At 36.6% G+C, this 22,618-nt stretch overlaps 1 protein-coding gene across 1 annotated transcript in view; it reads right to left on the reverse strand.

Annotated features, from left to right (window-relative positions):
- PRKG1 (protein kinase cGMP-dependent 1) overlaps positions 1-22,618 on the reverse strand; it is a 570,089-nt gene that overhangs the window by 41,913 nt on the left and 505,558 nt on the right. The window contains exon 8 of the mRNA XM_023739537.1: positions 8,288-8,384. Coding sequence (XP_023595305.1) covers positions 8,288-8,384 — 97 coding nt within the window. The remainder of the gene's footprint in view (positions 1-8,287; positions 8,385-22,618) is intronic.

Genomic DNA, 22,618 nt, shown 5'->3' on the forward strand with positions numbered 1-22,618 from the left:
GAAGTACAATTAAAAAAAAAAAAAAAAAAAGATTGGACTATTTCATAGAGATCACATGCAAATCAAAGAACACTTGTGATTTCCCTTAATAAAGGGTTAGCATTGATTCATTTCAACTCAAAAGGTTACCTACATCAAATGCATTAATTCAAGGTTGTATGCTGAAATTTAATTTGCAATTTTAATATAACATTTGTCTTTCGTAGAGTAACTGTGTTAAATGACTTTATTCCATTTTGTAGTAATTATTAGAATATAGATATTTACATGATTTTATAACCTAAGGTGCACTTGAAATTATTCTTCTTTATCAAATAATCAAATATATCCTTTCTCCTACCTAAAACTTTGATATACATATATAATCTCATTCATATAAATACTACCTGCATCAGTTTTGAAAACTTGCGCACAATTTTTTAAATTGATTACATGAAGACTTCACATAATTCTACTTATTCTAGTACTTAAAGCATACTTAAACCTAGACTTCTGTGTAAGCAGAGTTGAGATTAACTTGACATTCAATTTCTTGTATTTGTTGACTCTGTAAACATTTAAAATGAGTGGAAATGAAACAGAGAATCACATATCACACAATTCAACATGATTTCTGACATGATCAGATTAACTCATGAAAAGTTTTGCATTCTAGTTGAGTCATAAATAACTCTATGTGTCTTTCAACTATTATATACTGTAAGAATTCTGACCAAATGTTTACGATCAGATATTAATGTCTTAGTATATGCTTTACTCGAATTTCAACCTAATAAAACTTTTCTGATATTAAAAAAGAATAATTTCTTCCTCCATGCTGTTTTCGTACTTCAAATGCTTCACAAGATTTTGTACACAATATAAAAAAAGTACTTTAAATGTAGTTAAGTAAGCTCAACAAGTTTACTTTTTTGCTTCCACCAACAACCTATAAAAAAGTCATGTTAAATATTTAATTTGCTTTGTTCATATGGATGTGGAGTCAGGAGTTGTAGCCATGACCATATAGTGGCTCTGATTGGTTTAGCTTATTTGTTTGAACTCTTTTTGAGTAGTGATGATCATTTCATTCTTAATGTGAACCTGCAAGGCAGCTTGGTGGAGTTAGGGGATAAAAACAAAGCCACCTGGCTCACACAAGCCCTGACCTCATTAGTGCAATGTTCAAGCTAATAGAGCTAAACTGTATATGTCAATGGTGATGGGAAATATTAAAATCAGGGACAGAGTATGAATTATAAATAAATTAAATGTATACAGCTGATGAGCTAGGCTGAAGCGCAAAGAATTACCTGTTTCATCCCTCCTCCCCCAAAACAAGATAAACCTTTTTCATTTCATTTCAAAGGACATGATTATTTTGACATCACTAAGATATACACAAAAAAAATCAAACCCATTGCCATCAAGTTGATTCCGACTCATAGTAACCGTACAGGACAGAGTACAACTGCCCCATAGGACTTCCAAGGAGCAGCTGGTAGATCTGAACTGCCAACCTTTTGGTTAGCAGCTGAGCTTTTAACCACTGTGCTACCAGGGCTCAAGATATACAAGGGGGTCATTTTTCTCTCTCATGGAAGGGCTCCCTCCTTGAAAGTGTTTACATGAAATTTTCAGAGATGTGGACTATATCTTGGCACATAGTAAAGTACCTTATTCAGAGCAGTAATTATGATGTGTATTTCTGGGAGCACCGCCAGCTAAAAATAGTCCATCTAGTCACCTTAGAGTACATTCTTTTATTTCATGAATGGAAGGTAGTCTGTTTTTACACAATTTCATCACTTGACCTAATGTGCAAACACTTCTTTCTTTTTGCAAGTCTTAGCTTCTTTAAGTAGGTAATACAGTTATACCCTACTGATTAGCTGTCTAACAGTAATTCTCACTGCTCTCTTGCCAACTTCAATTCTAGTCAGGCCAGTCTCTTTGGTGTTCTGTGAAAACACGTGGCCTTTTATGTTGTAACCTTTGCCAAGAATGGCTTTTCCTCATCTGTTCCTTTAAATCCCAGCCCATTCTCCAACTCCTGGTCCAGTTCTGTGTCCTCTCAGGTCTTCTCTTACTTTATCAGCTCTAAATGATCTCTCTCTTTCCAAAATACTAAGATCCTTCCTCATAATTTAGAATTTAATACAACACAACAGAATTCCACTAGCTATTTTTCATATGTGTTAATCTCATCTTCTTACTTAGAAGAAGGCAGGAATTGCTTGAGGACAGGAGTCACATCTGATATTTCTATTTCCCACAAAAAATACTCGGTGGGTTTTTTTTTTTTTTTTTAATAGGTAAAGTTTTGTTAAATGTGATATACCCATAAATTCACTGGGTAAAATATAAAATTTATGTCATAGAAAACAAAAAGGTGAATGACCAAAGGGTTAACTTTTAGATGGATTGTTTTATCACCAATTATCTTAAGTCTTGGGAAGACATGTCCAGCACCTTCTAGATTTACAATATTTCTACCATCACATCCAGGTTTGGATGAGAAATTGTTAACATTTTACCTTACTGTAGGATGCTGATTTCAATATTTTGATGAAAACATGCATTTCAATAGATAGCCAGTAAATAACATTTCTATAATTTCACAAGATATTTAAGAAAGTGACTTACTATCTGCTCTATTTATATTATCCAACTAAGTTAAACTGTACTGCAATCATCAATGTACAAAAGAAAATAAATTCTATAGTAACAAGATGAATTAATGCACGTCTTGCTTTATTCCCATATATCAAAGCAGAGACAGACTTTACTGTCTGTAATTTCTGTTTAGAAACTTCCCTGTGGTTAGATATCTTCGGGCTGGAATCTATTGTTATTTTATCTACTGGATTTTCATTTCATTTACTAAATGAATATCAGTGTTAGTTATCCAAATAACTTATTTTCTTATAAAGCAACACTAGGGATTTACCACAATCGATCATGTGTGTCGATTTTTATTCTTTAGAAGAATAAACATAGATTCAGAATTATATGTTTATTAATAAACCAAGTAGAGTTCACCTAGAAAAAAGGCTGTGTTAGAATAAAGCAAACTTTGAATTTTAAACCACTGTTGGATCTGTGTTCACTTTAGTTACAGAGGACAGAAGGCCTTAGGTCAGCAGGGTTTCCCCCGGCTTCCTCTGCAGCATAAATCACCATGGGCACAAGCAGCAACACTGCCCAGCGATCTCAGGGCTATTCTATTTCACTGCCAAGCACTTGGCAGTAGGAAGCTCTTGGAGTGTTTTCGTCTTACATGGGGTTTCCCTTTGCAGTTAAGCTCTTCGCCTTTTGTAATAATGAAACAAAACTCTGTTGACTGAGCAATGGGTTTATCACCTAATTTCTTGCTTAATCATCTCTTAGTCTCTCTTCTCTTTTTCAGTTGGTTTACACAGCCCTCCAGGCCTGCTTGTATGCAATGTACAGTGATGAGGCAGCCGGCAAAAATGCCGTGAGCTGGTACGTGTGTGTCTTTATGTACAGCACATAGACCCTTTTACACAAATATGGTTGATTGAGGGTAGTAGGGTTCTGGCAACTTGCCATCACTTTACTCTCTCCTGGGCAATCCAGTTGTGGGATTTATAACCTCGTTTACAGCAGTGGAGGAGAGAGAGATAGCCTTTATACTCCACTTGGCAATAGCCAAGCCCTTATTAAGCCCATTTGAGGTGCCATGGTTTAAGAAGGCTGTAGAGAAACTGGATATGATTCAGCAGTCTGCACTACTGAAAACGATTTTCTATTTAGAGGTTAAGAGGTGGGGCTATACAATTTAGAAGAGAAATGGATAAGGGCAGACTATTTCAGGTGCACAAAGGTTCAGTGTGGGGGAGATTGAAAACTGTTTCCCATCTCCACTCATGAAAGATCAGAAAGTGAGGAGCTTTAGTGGGTTTGGTGAAATTTAATAGAAGCTATCACTGAAGGTCATTTGAAGACCTAGGGCTCTTTCCTATAATGCAGAAATGCATGTACTCTCAGATTTTGGCCTACCGATGGGAGAAAAAGGAGTAAAATCTTGTCCTTTACTATGGGAATAGCTGGAGATGATAAATATAGTCATCAATAGCATATTTTTAATAATAATAGAAATGATAACAGCAATAACATTGACAGCAGTTATCGTGATGCACTGTTTGGGGGCTTTAACTCATTTAATTCTTGCCACCTTGTGAGGTACATCCTATTATTATCCTCATTTTACAGATAAGGAAAGTGAGGCTCAGAAGGTTTAAGTGATTAATGTATGCAGCCGGTAAGATCTGAATCCATGAAGTGTAATTTCAGAGCTCAAAGCTTTTAGCTACCATGTTACGCTGTCTGATTGTTTTTTCTCCACAGACATTTTTCCACTAAAGTAGAACTAGCAAAAGACTTGAAGGAGGGGGTGGGTCTCTGAAGTTTGACAGAAGCAGAGAAGAGTGGCTAATCACAGCACTCCATCTACTCTAGATTTATGTCTAATTCAGTTTCTTGGGTTCTAGAATAATTGTTTTTTTTAAAGCAGAAGTGTACATTAGACAAAGAAATAACACTTGTTTGATTCTGTGGTGGCTGTCGGTGGTGGTCGTTGTGCTACAGCTCTGGTTTTAGAGGCCAGCACCACAGAAAAGGCTTCTGATGAAAAATAAGTAGTTATGGGCAATAACAATCGTTCTTCCCATAACTATGTGGCCTTAGGATACTTACATATATTATCCTCCGGGGGTAGTGCATTCCACAAAATTATATATGTGAAGGCAATTTGAAGATTATAAAGAAGGGTCAAAATGAAATGTATGATTATTTTGGTTAGTAAGTAATACTAATTTATTAATTAAAATTTGTTCCTGAAGTATTTTCATTTTACCAAGCATGTACCATAATGCTTCAGGTTATTTATAACTCTGTCTCTGATTTAGAAATGCCACCTCCTCCAAGAAGTCTTCCTCCCCTATGTACTGATTTCATGCTGTTTATACTCTAAATATGGGTTTACTTATTAATTTACATGATTGTCTCTCCCAGAAGACTGTGAGTCCCTGAAGGCAGGGGCTGTTTTCAATTAAACTTTGTATTTCCCAGAAGACAGCTTATTACATACATAATAACTGTTGTAGAAAGAATATAATTCAAGAAGACAGAGATTAGGTCTTCCATATATTTATTCCTATACTTTATCCTATACTTTATACGGTGCCCTGGTATGGGAGGTTTCACATTGCTGAATAAATAGGTTAAATATCAAATATTTAAAGCAACCACCATGTAGCATTGTCAGATTAAAAGGGAGTTTGTCTTTCACTTGTGCAATTCTATTCTGAAAAGCAGGAACCCCTATGGCAAGAGCAAAAACAGAGTAAATTAGGGATATGATCATAAAACAATGGGACTAATTTTCACTTGTGATGTGTAAACTCTATCTCCTTATTTTATAGCTATAGCTTGGAAATTAAGAGAGTTACCTAGATGTTTATAGAAGTGCTTATAACTTTAATGAGTAAGTCACTAAACTTGGCTCTGCCTAGATTCTCTCCCTCAGCATGAATGTGTGATACCTTTCTGAAAGAACACTATTGCCTCGTCTGTGGTCACCGCTGTCTTCATGGTGATGCACATTGTGTGCTATGACAACAGTATGTGTAATTACAGTCTGTGTTGAGGGCAAATTCCCAATTCCGGCATCAGCGAATGAATGTAAAATCTGAACAATCACAGAGAAGAGTATTTTTCATAACCAGTAATCAATATTATTAGGCAGTGAATAACTGGTAAGAACTGGGATTTAAACTTACATGGTGCAGTGGATTTTAGGGCATTAGTGATCCCAGAAATGGCTAGTCCACATTGGATACTGAAGACAACCAGGGTATTCTTGGTGTTCTGGGAAGTCCTAGACCACACTAAATGATGTCCATTTCAAAGGTTAAAGACATGTATCTCTTACCCCTGTGTGTAATGACCTGAATTTATTATTCATCTATGTAACTAAACTTTTTGTATACTGGGCTGTATTTTTAACCTAAATTAGTTCTTGGAGTCATGGTTTTCATAAGTCTATAAACATCTGTATATAAGAGTAACATGTAATATACATAAGAAGAAAACTAGGCTAAACTATCCGGTATCTCTCCTGGGATGGAGATTATATATAAATATTTATATACTCGAACACACACATGCAGACATACACACACACACACGCACACATTTTGTCTTTCTTAGCTGCATTACCTTTCATATGCCCACACTGAACCTTCCTTAATTTTGAGGTTAGTTGTTTTTACCACCTCATACATGTTTTTGAGAGAAATTTTTAGAAGTTTTCCACTATCAGCTTCACATTTACTTGTTTAGCTTGAAGTCCCCCAGGCCACTATAGGTCCCCAAATGCAGTTTCAGTGTCTGTGAGCTATTTCCAATATTTCAAAAATCCTAAATAAATTCAGATATGACATAAAATATCTCAGTGGTAACTTATGGGTTCACAGCTTGAAGTTCTCAGACCTCTAGGAGTCCACAAAGGTTGTAAAGTTGATTTTCTTTTTTTTGTCACAGGAAACAGCAATTTTATTACACAGTTGTTAAAAAATAGTACTTGTGAAACTATAAAAAGCTAGTCCCCAAATCAATCCCTGAGGAATTCTGTCCCTTATACTGCTTCTTTCAGAGAGGGGTTTAACACAAACAATGATATAAGCAAATACGACAGATAATAAACCCCTCGTGGCTGGGGGTTCTATTCTCCGCCCTGCTGTATGTACAGACACCCATAGTACAAAGCTGTTAATGTATAATGCTCTTAATAAATGTTCATTAGCTGTCAGACAAGTACAACCTGACATTTGCAAGATAATGTTCTTGAAAAATAAATCTAAGGCTGAATTAATATGCAGGATTACGAGAAGCAAGTTTTTTCCTAGGCCCTTTCTTGATTTTTAGTACTCTGAGAATACACAGATCCTCGGAGGCACGCTGCTGACTTTTAAGTCAAAAGTAGTATTACTGTAGTACTTCTAACCAATGTTAAGGGAAACATAATGCAAATTCAATGAAACACAGCATGGCTCTGAACTCTTCCTGTTCAATGTTTAAGTAAATAACTTCTTCCGGCCTGCCAAAGTCAGATACCCCAACTGAAGCACAAACGGACTGAAATCAAAAATAGAGCCGGGCCAATCTACTTGTATGGAAGGGGATTTCTCCTGCCCGCTGATGGCAACAGTAACTGTTTACTACACTGTACACAGTCTCAGGGAGTTCCTCACATACTGTACTGGTGTCTGATAGCAGGGACTCTCCCTGTTCAGCAGAGGGGTGGAAACTCATCTGCATTTTCAAATAACATTTATATCCACACAGGGTTGGAATGTGGCAAGCTCAGTCACCAGAATACATTTTTCTCATATTTTTGTTGCAGTGAATCACTTTTTAAATTTATACTTCAAACAAATGCACAACAGAGTATGCATTCATCTTATTTATATCATATTCATGCAATGTGTTTAATGTATCAAAAGTGTCATCACCTTCAACACTTAATTGTGTATATTAAAAGTGTGTGTACAATAAACTGTATAAAATATTTGAACCATTCGCACTGTAATCTAAACATGTGCCTGCAACTTTAGGATTACAGTATTACTACACAACAACTATTTACTTCTTTTTTTTAAAGCGGTGGTAAGGATCTTAAAACATACCACATTTGTATATGATTCCCATTTCCCTTCAAAAAACCAAGCCAATAGTGACCCTATAGGACAGAGCTGAACTGCCCCATAGGGTTTCCAAGGAACGGCTGGTGGATGCCAACTGTCAATCTTTTTGCTTAGCAGCCTGAGCACTTAACCACTGCACCACCAGGGCTCCCCATTTCCCTTTATATGTAGTTATTCCCTTTACATGTAGTTAATTATAATTGTAGATAGTGGGCATAATTAAGTCAGTGTGCACTAATCAGAACTAAGGAAGTAAATAAATTACAAAGAATCAGCTGGATAAAAAGTACTTTATGATTCACTAAGCAAATGTGTTTAACTTTCTTTTACTATGAGGAAGTTTTCTAAAAAGTAATTCGTTTTACTCCATGTTTATTTTATTGGCTGCATAAAGTAGCCCACTTTAACTGTTGCAAACTGTGGCATGCCGATACGAAGGTATTTGGTACTGATTTAGGAACTATGGTAATTGATTATGACAGAGAAGGCAAGAGAAAAGAGAGAAATGTTCGTCCAGGGCAAAAAAGATAAAAAAGGAAGACAGGCGTTCAAAAGCAGTAAAAATAACAATCACCTACCAGTTCTACTCGTCCGAAACCTCCAACTCCAAGGGTGTCAATGATGTTGAAATCAGACAGCTTCAGGTTGGCGAAGAAAGCAGCTTCAGCTTCATATCTGGATTTTTTGATGCGAAAAAATGGAAATTTCTTAGAGGTGCAAACACGCGTACCACGTACAACTGTACTGGAATGACATGACTGTGGAACAGGGTTTACCTGTTTACATTCCATCTTGCTTTTAGAGTCTGTGATTTCTCACACTCATATTTTTTTGGTCCCAGTTGTGCAGAATAACATGTATTTGCACTTTTTTTTTTTTAATATTTTCAAAGTAGAAAAATACAAAGTACCCACTGCATGCCAGTCATGTGGCTGATAAATCCTGTTATTAAATCAAAGTTACATCTTGGTATTTTTCTACGAGTCTTCTTGTGAGCACAGATTGTTTGAGTTGTTCTTTTTCGGTTTTGCTTTGGATTTTTTTGTTTGATTTGCTTTGGTTTTTGCTGTTCCGATTTTGGATGACAGTTTCTCATTAGTTTCCCTTATCCACAGGCTGGCAGTAGCTCCTATAAATATTTATTAAAAGCCGCAAGATCACTGAAGTCTCTGGAGCGAAATCACAGCCATGTTTTATGAAAACAGATCCGAAAAGCTGAGGGCTGATGTGCAAATGTCTGAAATGGATGATTTCGGAAGCATATTCGCATTCCTAAAAAGTGTCTTCCCTTCACTTTATGTTTACCCACTGACTCGTAGCCAAAACTCTCAGCTAGTAATCCCGTATCTTTATCTTTGCAAGTTTCTTATATGAGTGGTGTGGAGAAGCATGGAATACTATTCCAAAGTCTAACTATGCACACATGCAACTCTGACACATGCAAGTGGCCGAAATAAGCTTCTCCTGATGAGACAAGTGAATATGAGCTGCTTAAAATATCTCCTTGTTAAAGGCCCTTACTATTTTTAGAAAGGGCAGGAAGGCATAAAGATGAAGATGATCCTCCCACTCACTAAAGTCAGGTCAGAGAATAATCCAGCTGTCTCAGAAATAAAGTATTTGAATAGCTCTGTGTAACCCATGACCTTCAGCCAGGCAGTACGTGATTCCGTACTCTACTATAGATAGAAATGATGAACACACTTGAGGTAATGATACTAACACAGCTTGCTTATATCAACTTTTGAGTAGAAACCCACAGGCATGTTTGGCTTTAAGCAGTGTAACATTGTAGTTATTCCATTATAATACAACACAGATTTAGACTCCCCACTTGGGGAAAATGTGACACAGCTTTCTAAGTGAGTTTTTAACATTTTCCAACTTATAAACACAGTTCTAGTATTAACAAGTCAATCTGTGGCAGACTCATGAGAGGGTAAAAAAAAACACCGTTTTTTATTATTGGCTGATTATGTGAAATTGACTCCTTCTAATAAAATTCTATAAACAAGGCTGCCGGTTAATCCTAATGACATTTATAGACTTCCCAACACAACCAAGATATCAACATCGAAGCTCAGGAGACGGTTTGCTTGACTGGAACATAAGCGGCAAATGTGCATTTCTAGCATTCCAACTGACTCACTACTTCTGGAAAACTAAAACTCCTTCCCATTTACAGGGCTGAGTGGCAGAGCTCAGTCCGACAGGTGCTTAAAAATGACATCTGTTGGTATCAGACTCTGTGACGGTTTGTATGTGGTCAAGCATTTCCTGACAGTGTAGATAGTCAAATCCTTAATGAGTTGGTTGTTGAATAATAACCTATGTGCTTGCCAGATTGGGACATATTGGAGTTTAGAAATCTCAGGTACAAAGAGGGTAAACTATTTCAGACCACTCTGATACCATCTTAAAAATTTAAAGTAGGGTGTTATTACTTATAGCCCTTGAAGACATCCCAAAATTCTTACTTGGGACTTATATGAAATTAGGGTGGAATTAAAGCACTTCTAAGCCAGTGATTCTCAGCCTTTTGTTACACATCAGAAGCTCCAGGGAATCTTCTAAACACTTAATCTGGGTCCCACCACAGACCAAATGAATCAGAAATTTCTGGAGGTGGTAGTCAAGTATCTGTATTTTTTAATATTCCCCCAAGTGATTCTGATGCTCAGTGAGGGTTGAGAACTACCGCTCTAAGCCTTCTCAAAGCTTCAGGAGGGTCCAGAAATCATGTAAGAATTTTGAGGTGGATAAAAATGGGCCAGAAAGATCTGCAGTTTCCAGAGACTCAGACAGTAAATTGCTCTTGGCTTCTGCTCCTCTGGTCTATAGCCATTGGGATGAACAATTGTTCTGTAATGGCTAACAGAGCTAAAATATAGCAACTTTGTTAAAAAGGGGGCAGATTTCGGATTCAAAAATTATAACGTGGTAACTTTGTGTTTGTGTCACAAACATCCTCTTCACTTTGTTATAATTACTATGGTTAGTTACTGCTGTTACTTTAACTAATGAGATGGACATACTAAATCTCATGTTAAATAGTAGACGTTTTCTCAGTAGCCATTAAAATTCACTTAAATATGTAAGTACCAGTTACAGTTAAACTATTTCATCTATTTTAATGAAACAATACTGGTAACTCTGCAGGGATACTTTCCTAATCTTTGTTTCTTTTCTAATGTTTCTAGATGATTTTTTAAAATACTACCAAGTTGGGTGATTTTATTTTGTGGTTGGTGATATATATTTTGAAGGTACCTTTGCATAAGTATGCTCTTTGATCCTCTATTCTGTCCCTATTTGCTTCAGTCTCGATTCTTGGGGAAGTCAAACCGTTAGGAATGGTATCATACACAGTTTTTCTGTTCCAACCAAGGAAATTTTGTTAATTGCTTAATATTTTATGTAGACTTATTTTTCCTTCTCATTTATTTATTTATTTTTTTTAAGGGACAAGAGTTACACTTGGGTCACAGAGGCACTGAAAACTTTTCCTTTTTGATTGGAAATGAATTAATAACATACAGAAAGTACCATATGAATGGACCTTTTTAGGAAGACTACACTGGGGTTGAAAGGAGCCCTGGTGTCATAGTGATTAAGCAACTGGTTGCTAACTGAAACATGAGCAGTTCGAAACCACCATCCGCTCCTTGGGAGAAAGATGTGACAGTCTGCTTCTGTAAGATTAGAGCATTGGAAACCCTATGGGGCAGTTCTAATCTGTGCGACAGGGTCGCTATGAGTCGGAATCGACTCAATGGCACACAACCACCACCCAGAAAAACCAAACCAAACCCATTGCCCTCAAGGGATTCTGACTCATAGCAACCCTATAGGGCAGAGTAGAACTGCCCCATAGGGTTTCCAGGGAGCACGGGTGAATTCGAACTACCGACCTTTTGGTCAGCAGCTGTAGCTCTTAACCACTGTGCCACCAGGGCTCCACACAACACTAGGGTTCATTTAGGTTCTTCAGGTAGCTATTGCTTCTTGCTGATAGCTGGGAGGATCATTTTTATTTTTTTCTTTGCTTAGGGATTACTTGAAAGGAATTTGAGTTCGTCAATTATGTTCTCTATTCTTTAGAGTTGATAAAATTTTGAGTGGGGAAGGAGACTAAATAAATTGCTTAAATACATGGCTATTGCACAATTAAACAACCTTCTTCTGCCTGAAGGAGGTGAATATGCAACCCAAGAACTTTAATTTACTAACTTGGGGTACTGGGGCACACAAAATTCAGCCCAGCTTTACACAATCCTAAAATCCACCTATACAACTGCTTATGGGAGGAACACTTGCCAAGTGCTCCGGGAAATACATATCAGTAATAAATAAAGTTCCTGATACTCATTGCTTAAAATCTAACAAGGAGTATAAAGCATATTCTCTAATGGTTCTTAACTTAGTTTGAGATGCTGTTTGTTTGTTTTTTTAGTATAGCGTGAAAGCTATGTATCCTCTTCCAAAAAGGGAAAATATTGACATATCCTTTGTGCTTATAACTTCAGGGAGCCTACAACCCTGTAAAATAGGTTAACAGCACACAAATAATGACACAGGACAATATGTGTTGTGCTGGGTAAGGGAGATAGAGGTAAAAATGTCATTGTTTCCCAACCTTGCTTGACTATGAGATTCATCTGAGGCTACTGCTCACAATAGTGATTCCCAGGCCCCACATCTTGATTAGAATTTCTATGGGAGGGTCCTTGGAATCTGCATTTTTAACAATAGTTCATAGAAGACCTTATTATCAGAATAGCATATATCAACATTTTCCAAACTCGCATAAATTGAGGGGGGCAAGAGTTCTCTCCAAGCTGGTGGTGACTAGGGAGGCTTCACTAAGCAAGTAGCTCTTAAAGCTGGCTCTGGTGGGACAGGCAGAATTTTTAAAGGTAGAAATGACAGGGGCTGAAGGCGGATATTTATGGGAGTACAACTGCAAAGAAAGGTTATAGAGTCTAAATGGTTTTCAGTTAGAGAAAAGGACATGGTAATAGGAAAAAGTTTGGGTGATTGGAATTCACAGGCAATTGCGAATACTTACTGAGTATTCTCTAAATAGTGAAATACTGAAATTTTCTTTTTTTCAGAACTGCTAAAATGTAGCAAATTTGCCTTGATTTTCACCTCTTCTTTTCATTTCTGCTTATATACCAACGGAGGCCTCCAAATGAATGAAAATGTAAAGCTACAGGGTTTAAAGAAGATGAGACCAAGACACATAGCATAAATTCAGAAATAGAACTGGAATAATCTCTCTCTCTTCTATATTTGTTCAAAAAACCCCACATATCTGTGCAGTAGTATATCCATATTTTTAAAGGAAATAGATAATAGCCCTTACTATTTATTTTCCCGTCTCTTCTACTCTGACTATCCTCCACAAAACCAAGGAGTAAGAATCAAATGTCCTTTGTTATTCACCATAATTGCTTTTATCTTATTGATGTAATATTCATAAATCAGTTCTGCCATCAGTTCAAAATAACAGAATTGGGTTCTATACCTTATAAACTGACTATTAGTATTAAAAAGCAAATATCTCTCCCTCTATTTTGGAAAGCAAAAATGATTCAACCGAGGACAAAAATTCACAGAACTTAAAATTTTTTCTCAACCTTGATATCACAGTAACAGAAACAGATCAGCATTATTTTACAAAGAAGACAATATCATTTGCACTTTTAAAGTAAAGGCCAAGTTTCCAAAGGAATATAACTGTGGTTCCAGATGAGTTGCAAAAGCTGGTAACTAAGAGCCAATGGAACAAAAGGAAAATGTGGCCCTCTTTGCTTTACCACAGGCTCATTTATAATCCAAATAGCTTCAGAAGTCTAAGAGAATTCCATGGAAAACCAATTAAGGTCTTAGCATCTCCTAATCCACATGTAATATAGGTATTATGTCTTTGCCTGTACTCATTTCCTCTCTATATTTTTATTTCACATTGAGCTTAGGTTTTTCAGTTCCTTCCTGGGGAAACTTCAAAAATAATGTTTCATTAAATACACATAGACTCTCATCCATGACTGAGTTTATTTCTTATTCCATAAATAGTAGCAAGTAAGATGATATTCAACCAGACAATTAATGTCTTAAAAATGATACAAGAGAACAAACTGGCATACAGACAAAAGCTCTTAATTTATGGTCTTGGTGTCGCCAATGACTTTGTCCTTCCAAGTCCTATTTTCCTCAAGGTTTAAGTCTTTCTATGGGTATCAACAAACATACACTTGAGTAAATTATGTATAAATTTTGTAGATAGTTCAACTCAGAATCCTAGTTTACTTGAACATACAGATAAATGACTAGGAAGTCCTCTTTCACCTTGTATGTGACCAAAGAGCACTGCAATGTATAATTAATATCTATAGAAATAGAAAGGCAGTAAGAACTTTAGTCACTAAAGTAAAAATGGATAATCAAGTCATCATTCATCTCTTATTAACTGCTGTAAAAAGTCGTATTGACAGCTAAACTTCAAAAGCAGCAGCATCTTTTGACTTCACAGGAAGACAAAGCTTCAACGTTTTTATAGTTTAAGTTTTGTATGGTTATTTCCCATTGAAAGAATCACGTGTTTCAAAGAAAAAATTTACAGAACTTCCTATTACTATTAGTTTTTTTTTTTTTTTTAAAAAAAGTCCTTTAAACATAGGAAACTCTATTTCTAACATTCTAAACAAAAAGAGACCATTTTTAATTTTTAATTTATTTGGTAGTACAAATGTATAGGCACCATCACTATTCTTTCAGCACTGGTGGTAATAACTTGAAGAAATAAAAAAGTTTGAAAGTAACTTATGAATCTAAAGTATTTCGTTATGCCAGTGTCCCCAGAATGTGTAATCTCCTCTTCAGGAAATTGAGATAACATTATTTTTGTACCTCTATTTCCAAAATTGTGGTTTTCAAGAACACAGGTTTGTTTTTTTTTTTTGTTCTAGTACTCTAGTCATGAAAACCTTCTACTTATTTCTCAAATACATTGCCTTGAGGAGATACAGCCAAGAGAAAGGCACATGAAAATCCCGTTTCTCATACCTGTGCATAATAAGAATGACGGTAATGCAAATGTTCTGTATTTGGACAGCACCCTTATTCCACAGACTCTAAAATTTCTCTCACTTAATTTATCCTCACCGATTCTCTATCAATACAGAAAACAAATACTTTTGCCTCTGTTTTGCAGCTGGGTAGATCAGTTGCTGTTATGTGATTGTTTTCAGTAGTTACATTGCAGGAGAATTAGGGCTAATTAGGGCACGTTTCACATCATAGTATATTTAAACTTATTCTCAAAATCAATTTTGTTTTAAACAAGGCACTAGAGAATTACCCAACTTTACAGATGCTATTATCTCAAAGTATTAAGAAACTAACATGGCTCAAAATCTTGATCAGCACCATTGGAGCTCATCTAGTCCAACCTCCATATTTTTAAAAATGAAGGAACTGACCCTAGAGATGGTGAGTGACTTAGCCAAGGACACCAGATCTAAGCATAGGGGAGTGACATCCTGACTTACGGTCTAGAGTACTTCTTATGATCTAAATCTATCTCTGTAGTTTTCATAATGTTCTGAATATTTGGAAACCAAAGGCAAAAGTAAAAGTTATAAAATATAGTGAAGTGGTATGCCATTTTACTACACATTTCAGTCAAGGACCATTTTGACCTCCCCACAGCCAAACACTTATGTATCCTTGCCTATGACGTAGCACTGGCATGTGTGTGCTCTTGTTAAATAAAAAGGCCATAAATAAAGGAAAATGGCATTCAAACGAGATTTTAAAAATTTCAATAAGCTGAGTAGAATTTGTGAAAGATGAGTGAGGATGTGCTGCTGTAAGCTTGAGGTGAGCTGATCAATATACATTTTTAATTATTAAGTTTTGAAACAGTTTCCATACAGTTTGAGAAGGAAATTTTCTTTTTTAAAAATAAGGGCCTAAGTGAATATATATTGCCATGAAAAACAAATCATCAAGAAAAGAATTAAAGTTCTTCCCCTCCTGGTGTTTGTTTTTGGCCCCAAAGAATTTGGCCACAAAGACCTACCAAGGAGAAGCCTTTTCCTTTTCTTATAGGTCATTTCTTACACAAGGGGAGAGAGGGGGCCAAAAATGTTGAAAGAAATTATTGGCCCCAAAGAAATTTCATTTATTAAGATGTCGAGTGATAATTATTTTTTGCTTTCGAGAATGTAGGTATTTGTATATACATACTGAGATAAAATCATGCCGTCCTTAACTTTATGTATGCCAGATTAGGTATTTCCTTTTTATGAAGGAACAGCCATCAGAGGCTAGTGGTCTGAGAAGCTCTCTCTCCTTTCAGTGCAGAGTAATTTCCCCTTCTCCTTTCATCACATCTCTCAGAACCTCAACCTTGGTCTTTTGCTGTTGATTGTGGCCTGGGTGGTCCAGAGTGGTTGACTGCCATTGCATGGTAAACCAAGGCCAGGGAGAAATGCGTGGTGTCAGGTCAGGTTTAAGAGGAAACAAAAAAGATAGATGAAAATGACTCCTCCTTCTGCTTTCACTGCTGCAACAACTCAGGCCCGTGGGAAGCATCCCTTATTCTCATCGTGTTGCCTCATGCCACAACAGAGAAAATTTTCATTACGGCAAGGTTCTCATTGCAATTTCCATTAATACATCTTTGTCATAGCTTACATTTCTAAAGAAGGGATAGGTAAAGACAGTCTAAGTATTTTCCTCCAATATGTAAGTCCCTTTTCTACCCAAAGACCTACTAAGCAGAAGTCTTTTCCTTCTCTTATAGGTCATTTCTTGGGCGGGGGGTGGGGGGGATGTTGAAAGAAACTAAGGAAGGTTCTTACTCAAGGGAATCAGTCATAAGATTAAACTGGGAGCAACATATTTGACAGGCCTCAAATGAACAACTGGGTCAGCTTTTATTTCTGGCCTCAGAATCTTTGCCATATTCCTCATTGTTATGAGAATGCAGGATACTCCCTTTCTCCATGGTTCTTCGCAGGGATCTACTCAATAGAAAAATTCTGAAACATTCAGCATAAACTTCAGGGACAGGAGGCTTGGAGATGTGGTCATGGTCATAAATGCGCTAAAGAATGAAAAGACAGTAGAATGCCGTTGAGTGGCAAGACAGAAATGAGAATACAATGAACTACCCTTCCTGGCCTCCCCAAACCAAAACCCATTACCGCTGAGTCAACAGGAATATAATAAAAGAAGTGATCAGGGAGTTGGCCCAGGACCAACCTGAGCAAGACATTCCCTTTTCTATAAAGTAAAGGGTTTGCTGTAGACATATGTCTATGAAGTTCACTTGCAGCTTGATCATTCTGAGAGTCTAAGCGTCTTGAGATATGTGTATTTGCAGGAAGCGCTGGTCTCTGCAGCTCTGCTCCTTCCTCCTCCGTGGCCCTCTTCCCTTTCCTGTCCCCCAACCTCTGACCTCTGAAGCTCCTACTTCAGAAATGGTAAACACTGCCACAAACACAGCCCTGCCCTCACCTCCTATTATGTGAAGGAAACAGGTAGAAACCCTGAATCACTGGTCAACTCAGCAGTTGGGGAAGATGTCCCAAATAAAACTCTAAATGAATTTCCCTATAGACTGTAATCCTCCTATCCCAGGATCCGTATCAAAATTATGTGCTGAGTTTAAAAACAGACTTAATAAAAAAATCTTGGAGTTTGGTACCAGATCTTAGTATCTTTAAAATAAAAATTACTTTTAAGTCTGCACAGTTGTGAATTACCAAAGTTAATAAATTACCAACGTTAATGTTAGTTTTCAAGAACTATTAGTGCTAATTTGATATGTATTTGCAGGCACATATTCCATACTATACAGGTATCATAGGAAAATGTTTCCCAAGTTCCAAACAATTGTTTTCAAATGATCTTCGAGAACACCATCCATTTCTGAAATGAGGAAATCATGGATATCTTTTTCTTAGTAGTGAAAACATTAAGCAAAAAGAAGAAAATGAGGCAGAATTTTTGCCATGTCATCAGTGTTTAGTAATGACAAGTGGTGAATTTATAACATGAACTAAGTCCGAGAAAACATCACACATTTGTTATTAAGTCATTGCCATCCTGGATGTAAAATCTGACATTGTTCTACATTATGTTTCAGCCAATAAAACTGAATGATAAGGCAATCTATAGTGTGTTTCTTCATTTGTTTGTTTTTAACTGAAGTCCATACTTTATTCCTACTTCCTTAGGTTTGACCTAACATCCGTTTTCTGTTCCAGGAGCCCATCCAGAATACTACATTACATTTAGTTGTCATGCCTCTTAGGTTCCCCTTGGCTGTGACCGTTTCTCAGACTTTCCTTGTTTTTAATGGCCTTGAAGTTTGTGGTGTTTTGTAGAATTCCCCTCAACTGGGGTTTGTCTGTTGTTTTTGTCAAAATTAGACTAAAGATACGGGGTTTTGGCTGGAAGATCACAGAGGCAAAGTGGCATTTTCATCACATCATATCAAGAGTACCTACTACCAATGTGATTTATCACTGATGATGTGAACTTTGATCAGCTGGCTGAGGTAGCCAATCTATACTTTTAATATAGTACATATTTACATACCACTATGAAAGGCAAAATGGCATGATTAAATGTGGTCTTCTCCGTTATCTTTACCTTACAAAGGTGTCCTCCTCAAAATCAGATAATTTTATGAACAGATTATACATTCTCATACTGCTAGGAATTTTGCACAGTAATTCAAAAGGGTCACACTAAAATATACAGTCTGGGATTTGAACAGATGGCTACAGTATTATAAACAGGTGCCTTCGCCTTCATTTTCACACAAATACAGAAGTGGAGAGAGAATGTTGGTGGGGGACGGGCAACTAAATACCCTAAAATGGCTACTAGCTTTCTTTTTTTTGCAAGTGTAGATAGAAAATTATTATAATAATTGTAATTTCTTTGGGTACACACTTCAGTTGTCATGAAAGTTCAGAATTAATTTGCAATCAAATTTCACTTTAGACGTATCATTTGTTCAAATGAATGCTGTTATAACAAACTAACCTTCACTCCTGAGTTAGCACATACTGATAATATTTCTGTTCTTTTAACAATGGTCTTTAAAGACGACTAATTAGGAACAGATTGCATAGTCCAGCAATTCTGTTGCTAAAATGTTAAGTGAATTCTTCCGATAATAAGTTACAAGTGCTCTTTCTGTGTATATAAAATTAAAGTGATTGATTTCATTTATCTTATCACTTCCATAAATCTCCTAACTCTAGGCCTGAATAGATCATACTGAATAGCACTAAATCATTTTCTCCTCTTTTTTATAATTAGTAAATAATAGAAAAAGTAAAATGAAGGAAATTGAGAGGCGGCATTCAGACCTATTATGATTATTCTTAATGCTATTTAACAACTAGAGAATATTTTCTCCATATTTGGCTTACTTTTTTCCACAGATTTTCCAGGGATAGAGTTGGCCGTTTGGCTACAGCTTTTTCTCGTTTCTCTTTTTGTTACTTCCTTCTCACTCAACTTATTAAATTTTCTCTTAGAAACTAACAACTTCCAAATTCACATGGCCTCGGTGGATTATTTTGACTTTGCAAGGCCTTTTGACAATGGAACAAGCCATATAAAGTGTCAGGAGCATGACTCTGACACCTGCCTTTCTTCACTGGGTCTAACAGTCTGGATGCTGGGTGTCCCACTTAATATTTTCAGAGCACAGACATAACAGAACTGCAGATATAAAGAGGACAGAAAACCTTCCTTTTTTCCCATCAGAGCAAGAAATTGCTGAGCTGGTGCTGGAAGCCTTAGAAACTTGTGTCTCCTCTACTGTGTCCTGGCACCTGTGAACAGGTGTCCCCTGAAGTGACCTAGCGGGAAGTGGGGGACTTAGTGGGTGGGGTTGCAGAGAAGAGTGGTTACTCCTTCTGTGTGGGAAGGTGAAGAAGTAACACAGTCTCTTCATTTTTGTAGCACACGGCCAGGCAAGGGAAAAACTGATAATGCATAAACGTCAATGTAAATTTATAAAATATACAAAACATGAGGTAAACAATTTAAAATTGAGGAAATTTCACTTTTTAGCAGCTGTTACTCTATCTTTACTGAACTACAAAGGTTATTTCGGTAGTAAAGAAGTTATACTAGGGCACTACTATTTATACAAAGATACCATGTAAGATACGTAATAGGTAGTCGATTTTATCTATATGTATACATGTATATATAACTATATAAATAACTGTATATAACTGTGATGTTTATATTTCAAAGAGTCTATGGTGTTTATATTTTAAAAAGTATATACATTGGCAATTGCAAACATCTCAACCACTATTTGTGTTTCAGAAACAAGATTCCTACAGACCTTTCCTGTCAAGGTCTGGAGAATCAAAGCACCAAGACAGGCAACAAGCTGACCCTGATGCAACTGAGTAATTCAACCTGCATAAAAATAACCATTGTTTGATTGCTAAATTTTGTTATGGGCTATGCATGGAACTGGGAAAAGGCTCAACTCTACATTTCCCACTAAGAAGGCGTATTTGAAACAGTTTCACAAACATGATTGCTAATTTCTAGTATGTTACTTGCTGACTGGAAAGTAAACAAAAGGCAGTAAGAATTAGTGCAGTTTTAGGTTTCAGGCTGCTAACATTACCGTGGCAGGTCTTAACACATGTGCCTAGAAAAGGTACTACTTAGATACAGGAAGTGGAATTCTATTACTATCTGTTTGTTCTTAAACATAACAGTTGAGAGTATTGCTGGGCACTTTGTTAAGAGATAAGACCTTATTCATGTGACATTACAAATGAGATTTGTCAGCTAATGTAACAGTGGATCAAGAATCTGCTAACAAGCAAAAGACTTCAACCATTTGTTTAGGCCTTAAGTTTTAGGGAAAGTAATCTGAGTATGATACTTTCTAAATCTGGGATCACTGAAATATACTGTCAATAAAATATGAATATTCCTTTAACAGTAACACCTCAATTATCTAGCACCATCAAGGAATGAGGTGCTCCATGAAAAAGCAAATTTTCTACATAATTGAATCATATCCTTTCTAATTACCACAGATCAACCCCCACCCCCCCACGCACACATACCTATTTAAAAAACAAAAAACTAATTAGGAGATCAATATTTCTAGAACAGATTACCTTTTTCAAACCACTGAAAGCAGAATTTATTGAACATAATAGAACTTTCAGGGGATGACCTGAGGTCATCATTTTTAATAATCAATTTCTGAGCTCTCTGTTACCTCTATTTAAGATGACCTCAGTAAAGCTTCTAGAGCATAATAATGCTTATTCTTAGTGGAGCATACTTTAAGTATTATTTCTTGATAGAGTCAGGGAATCTGACTATTTTACCTCCCATCTCTGACTTAGCTATACTAATTTCCTTTTTTTTGTATATAGATGGAATATTTTTATTTTTTTATTGTAATTTAGGTGAAAGTTTACAGAGTAAATTAGTTTCTCATTCTAAAATTTATACAGAAATTGTTTTGTGGCATTGGCTGCAATCCCACATTATGTCAGCACTTTCCCCCTTTCCACCCAGGTTCCCCGTGTCCATTCGTCCAGTTTTCCTGTCCCGTCCCGCCTTCTCATCTTCGTTCCTGAGCAGGTGTTGCCCATTTGATCTCGTATACTTGATTGATATAAGAAGCATGTTCCTCACGTGTGTTATTGTTTGTCTTATAGGCCTGCCTAATCTTTGGCTGAAAGCTGAACTTCGGAAGAGGCTTCGAGTCTGAGTTAAGAGGGTGTCCAGGGGACACAGTCTTGGGGGTTCCTCCAGTCTCTGTCACACCAGTAAGTCTGGTCTTTTTTGTGAATTTGATCATTTGTTCTACATTTTTCTCCTGCTCTGTCCAGGACCGTCTGTTGTAATCCCAGTCATAGCGGTCAATAGTGGTAGCCAGGTACCATCTAGCTCTGGATGTGTAGGCTGAGGTTCATGTGGTCCATTAGTCCTTTGGACTACTGGCTCCCTTGGATCTTCAGTTTTTCCCCCTCTCCTTTGCTCCGGACTAGAAGAGATCAATAGTTGTATCTTAGATGGCTGCTTACAAGGTTTTAAGACCCCAGACGCTACTTACCAAAGTAGGATTTAGAACATTGTCTTTAAGAACAATGTTGTGCCAATTAACGTAGATGTCCTGAGTCTATGGTCCTTTGCCTTTAAGCCTGGGAAGTTCATCCCGTGAGGTGCTTAGTTATATCTAAGAAGTTTCCCCGACTGTGCCACTTGAGTGCTCTATTGTCTATATTAATAGATGAAAAGCACCTACAGTCATGTATTTAGAAATTTCCATCTCCAAACCTGTATCTGCCAGTGTGTGTGTTCCCTTACCCCCTCCCTAGCCTCTTGGCATATCTATCTATCTATCTATGCATCAATTTGCAAATTATTGTTTGTTGATTCTATTGTTGCAGGACTGTCTATGCTACAGTAGTTACCAAAAAAAAAAAAAAAAAGTTGCTGTCGTGATCTGACTCATAGTGACACTATAGGACTGAGTAGAATTGCCCCATTTTCTTTTGTTGGTTTGGCCAGTGGCTTGTTAATTTTATTAATCCTTTCGAAAAAACAGCTTTTAGTCTTGCCTAATTTTTACTTTTTCGTTTCTTCTGGTCACCATGGGCTTCTTTTGCTGCTCTCTTTCTAATTGTTCTAGTTGTAGGGTTAATGTTTTGATTTTTGTCCTTTCTTCTTTTTTGATGTGTGTGCTTGCTGCTATAAAATGATCTCTGAGCACTGCTTTTGCTGTATCCTAAAGGTTTTGATATGTTGTGTTTTCATTCTCATTTGATTCTAACAATTTTTTAATTTCATCTTTGACTTATTCTATTACACAGTAGTTT

Source organism: Trichechus manatus, unplaced genomic scaffold (assembly GCF_000243295.1).
Source record: "Trichechus manatus latirostris isolate Lorelei unplaced genomic scaffold, TriManLat1.0 scaffold00007, whole genome shotgun sequence".
Taxonomy (NCBI): domain Eukaryota; kingdom Metazoa; phylum Chordata; class Mammalia; order Sirenia; family Trichechidae; genus Trichechus; species Trichechus manatus.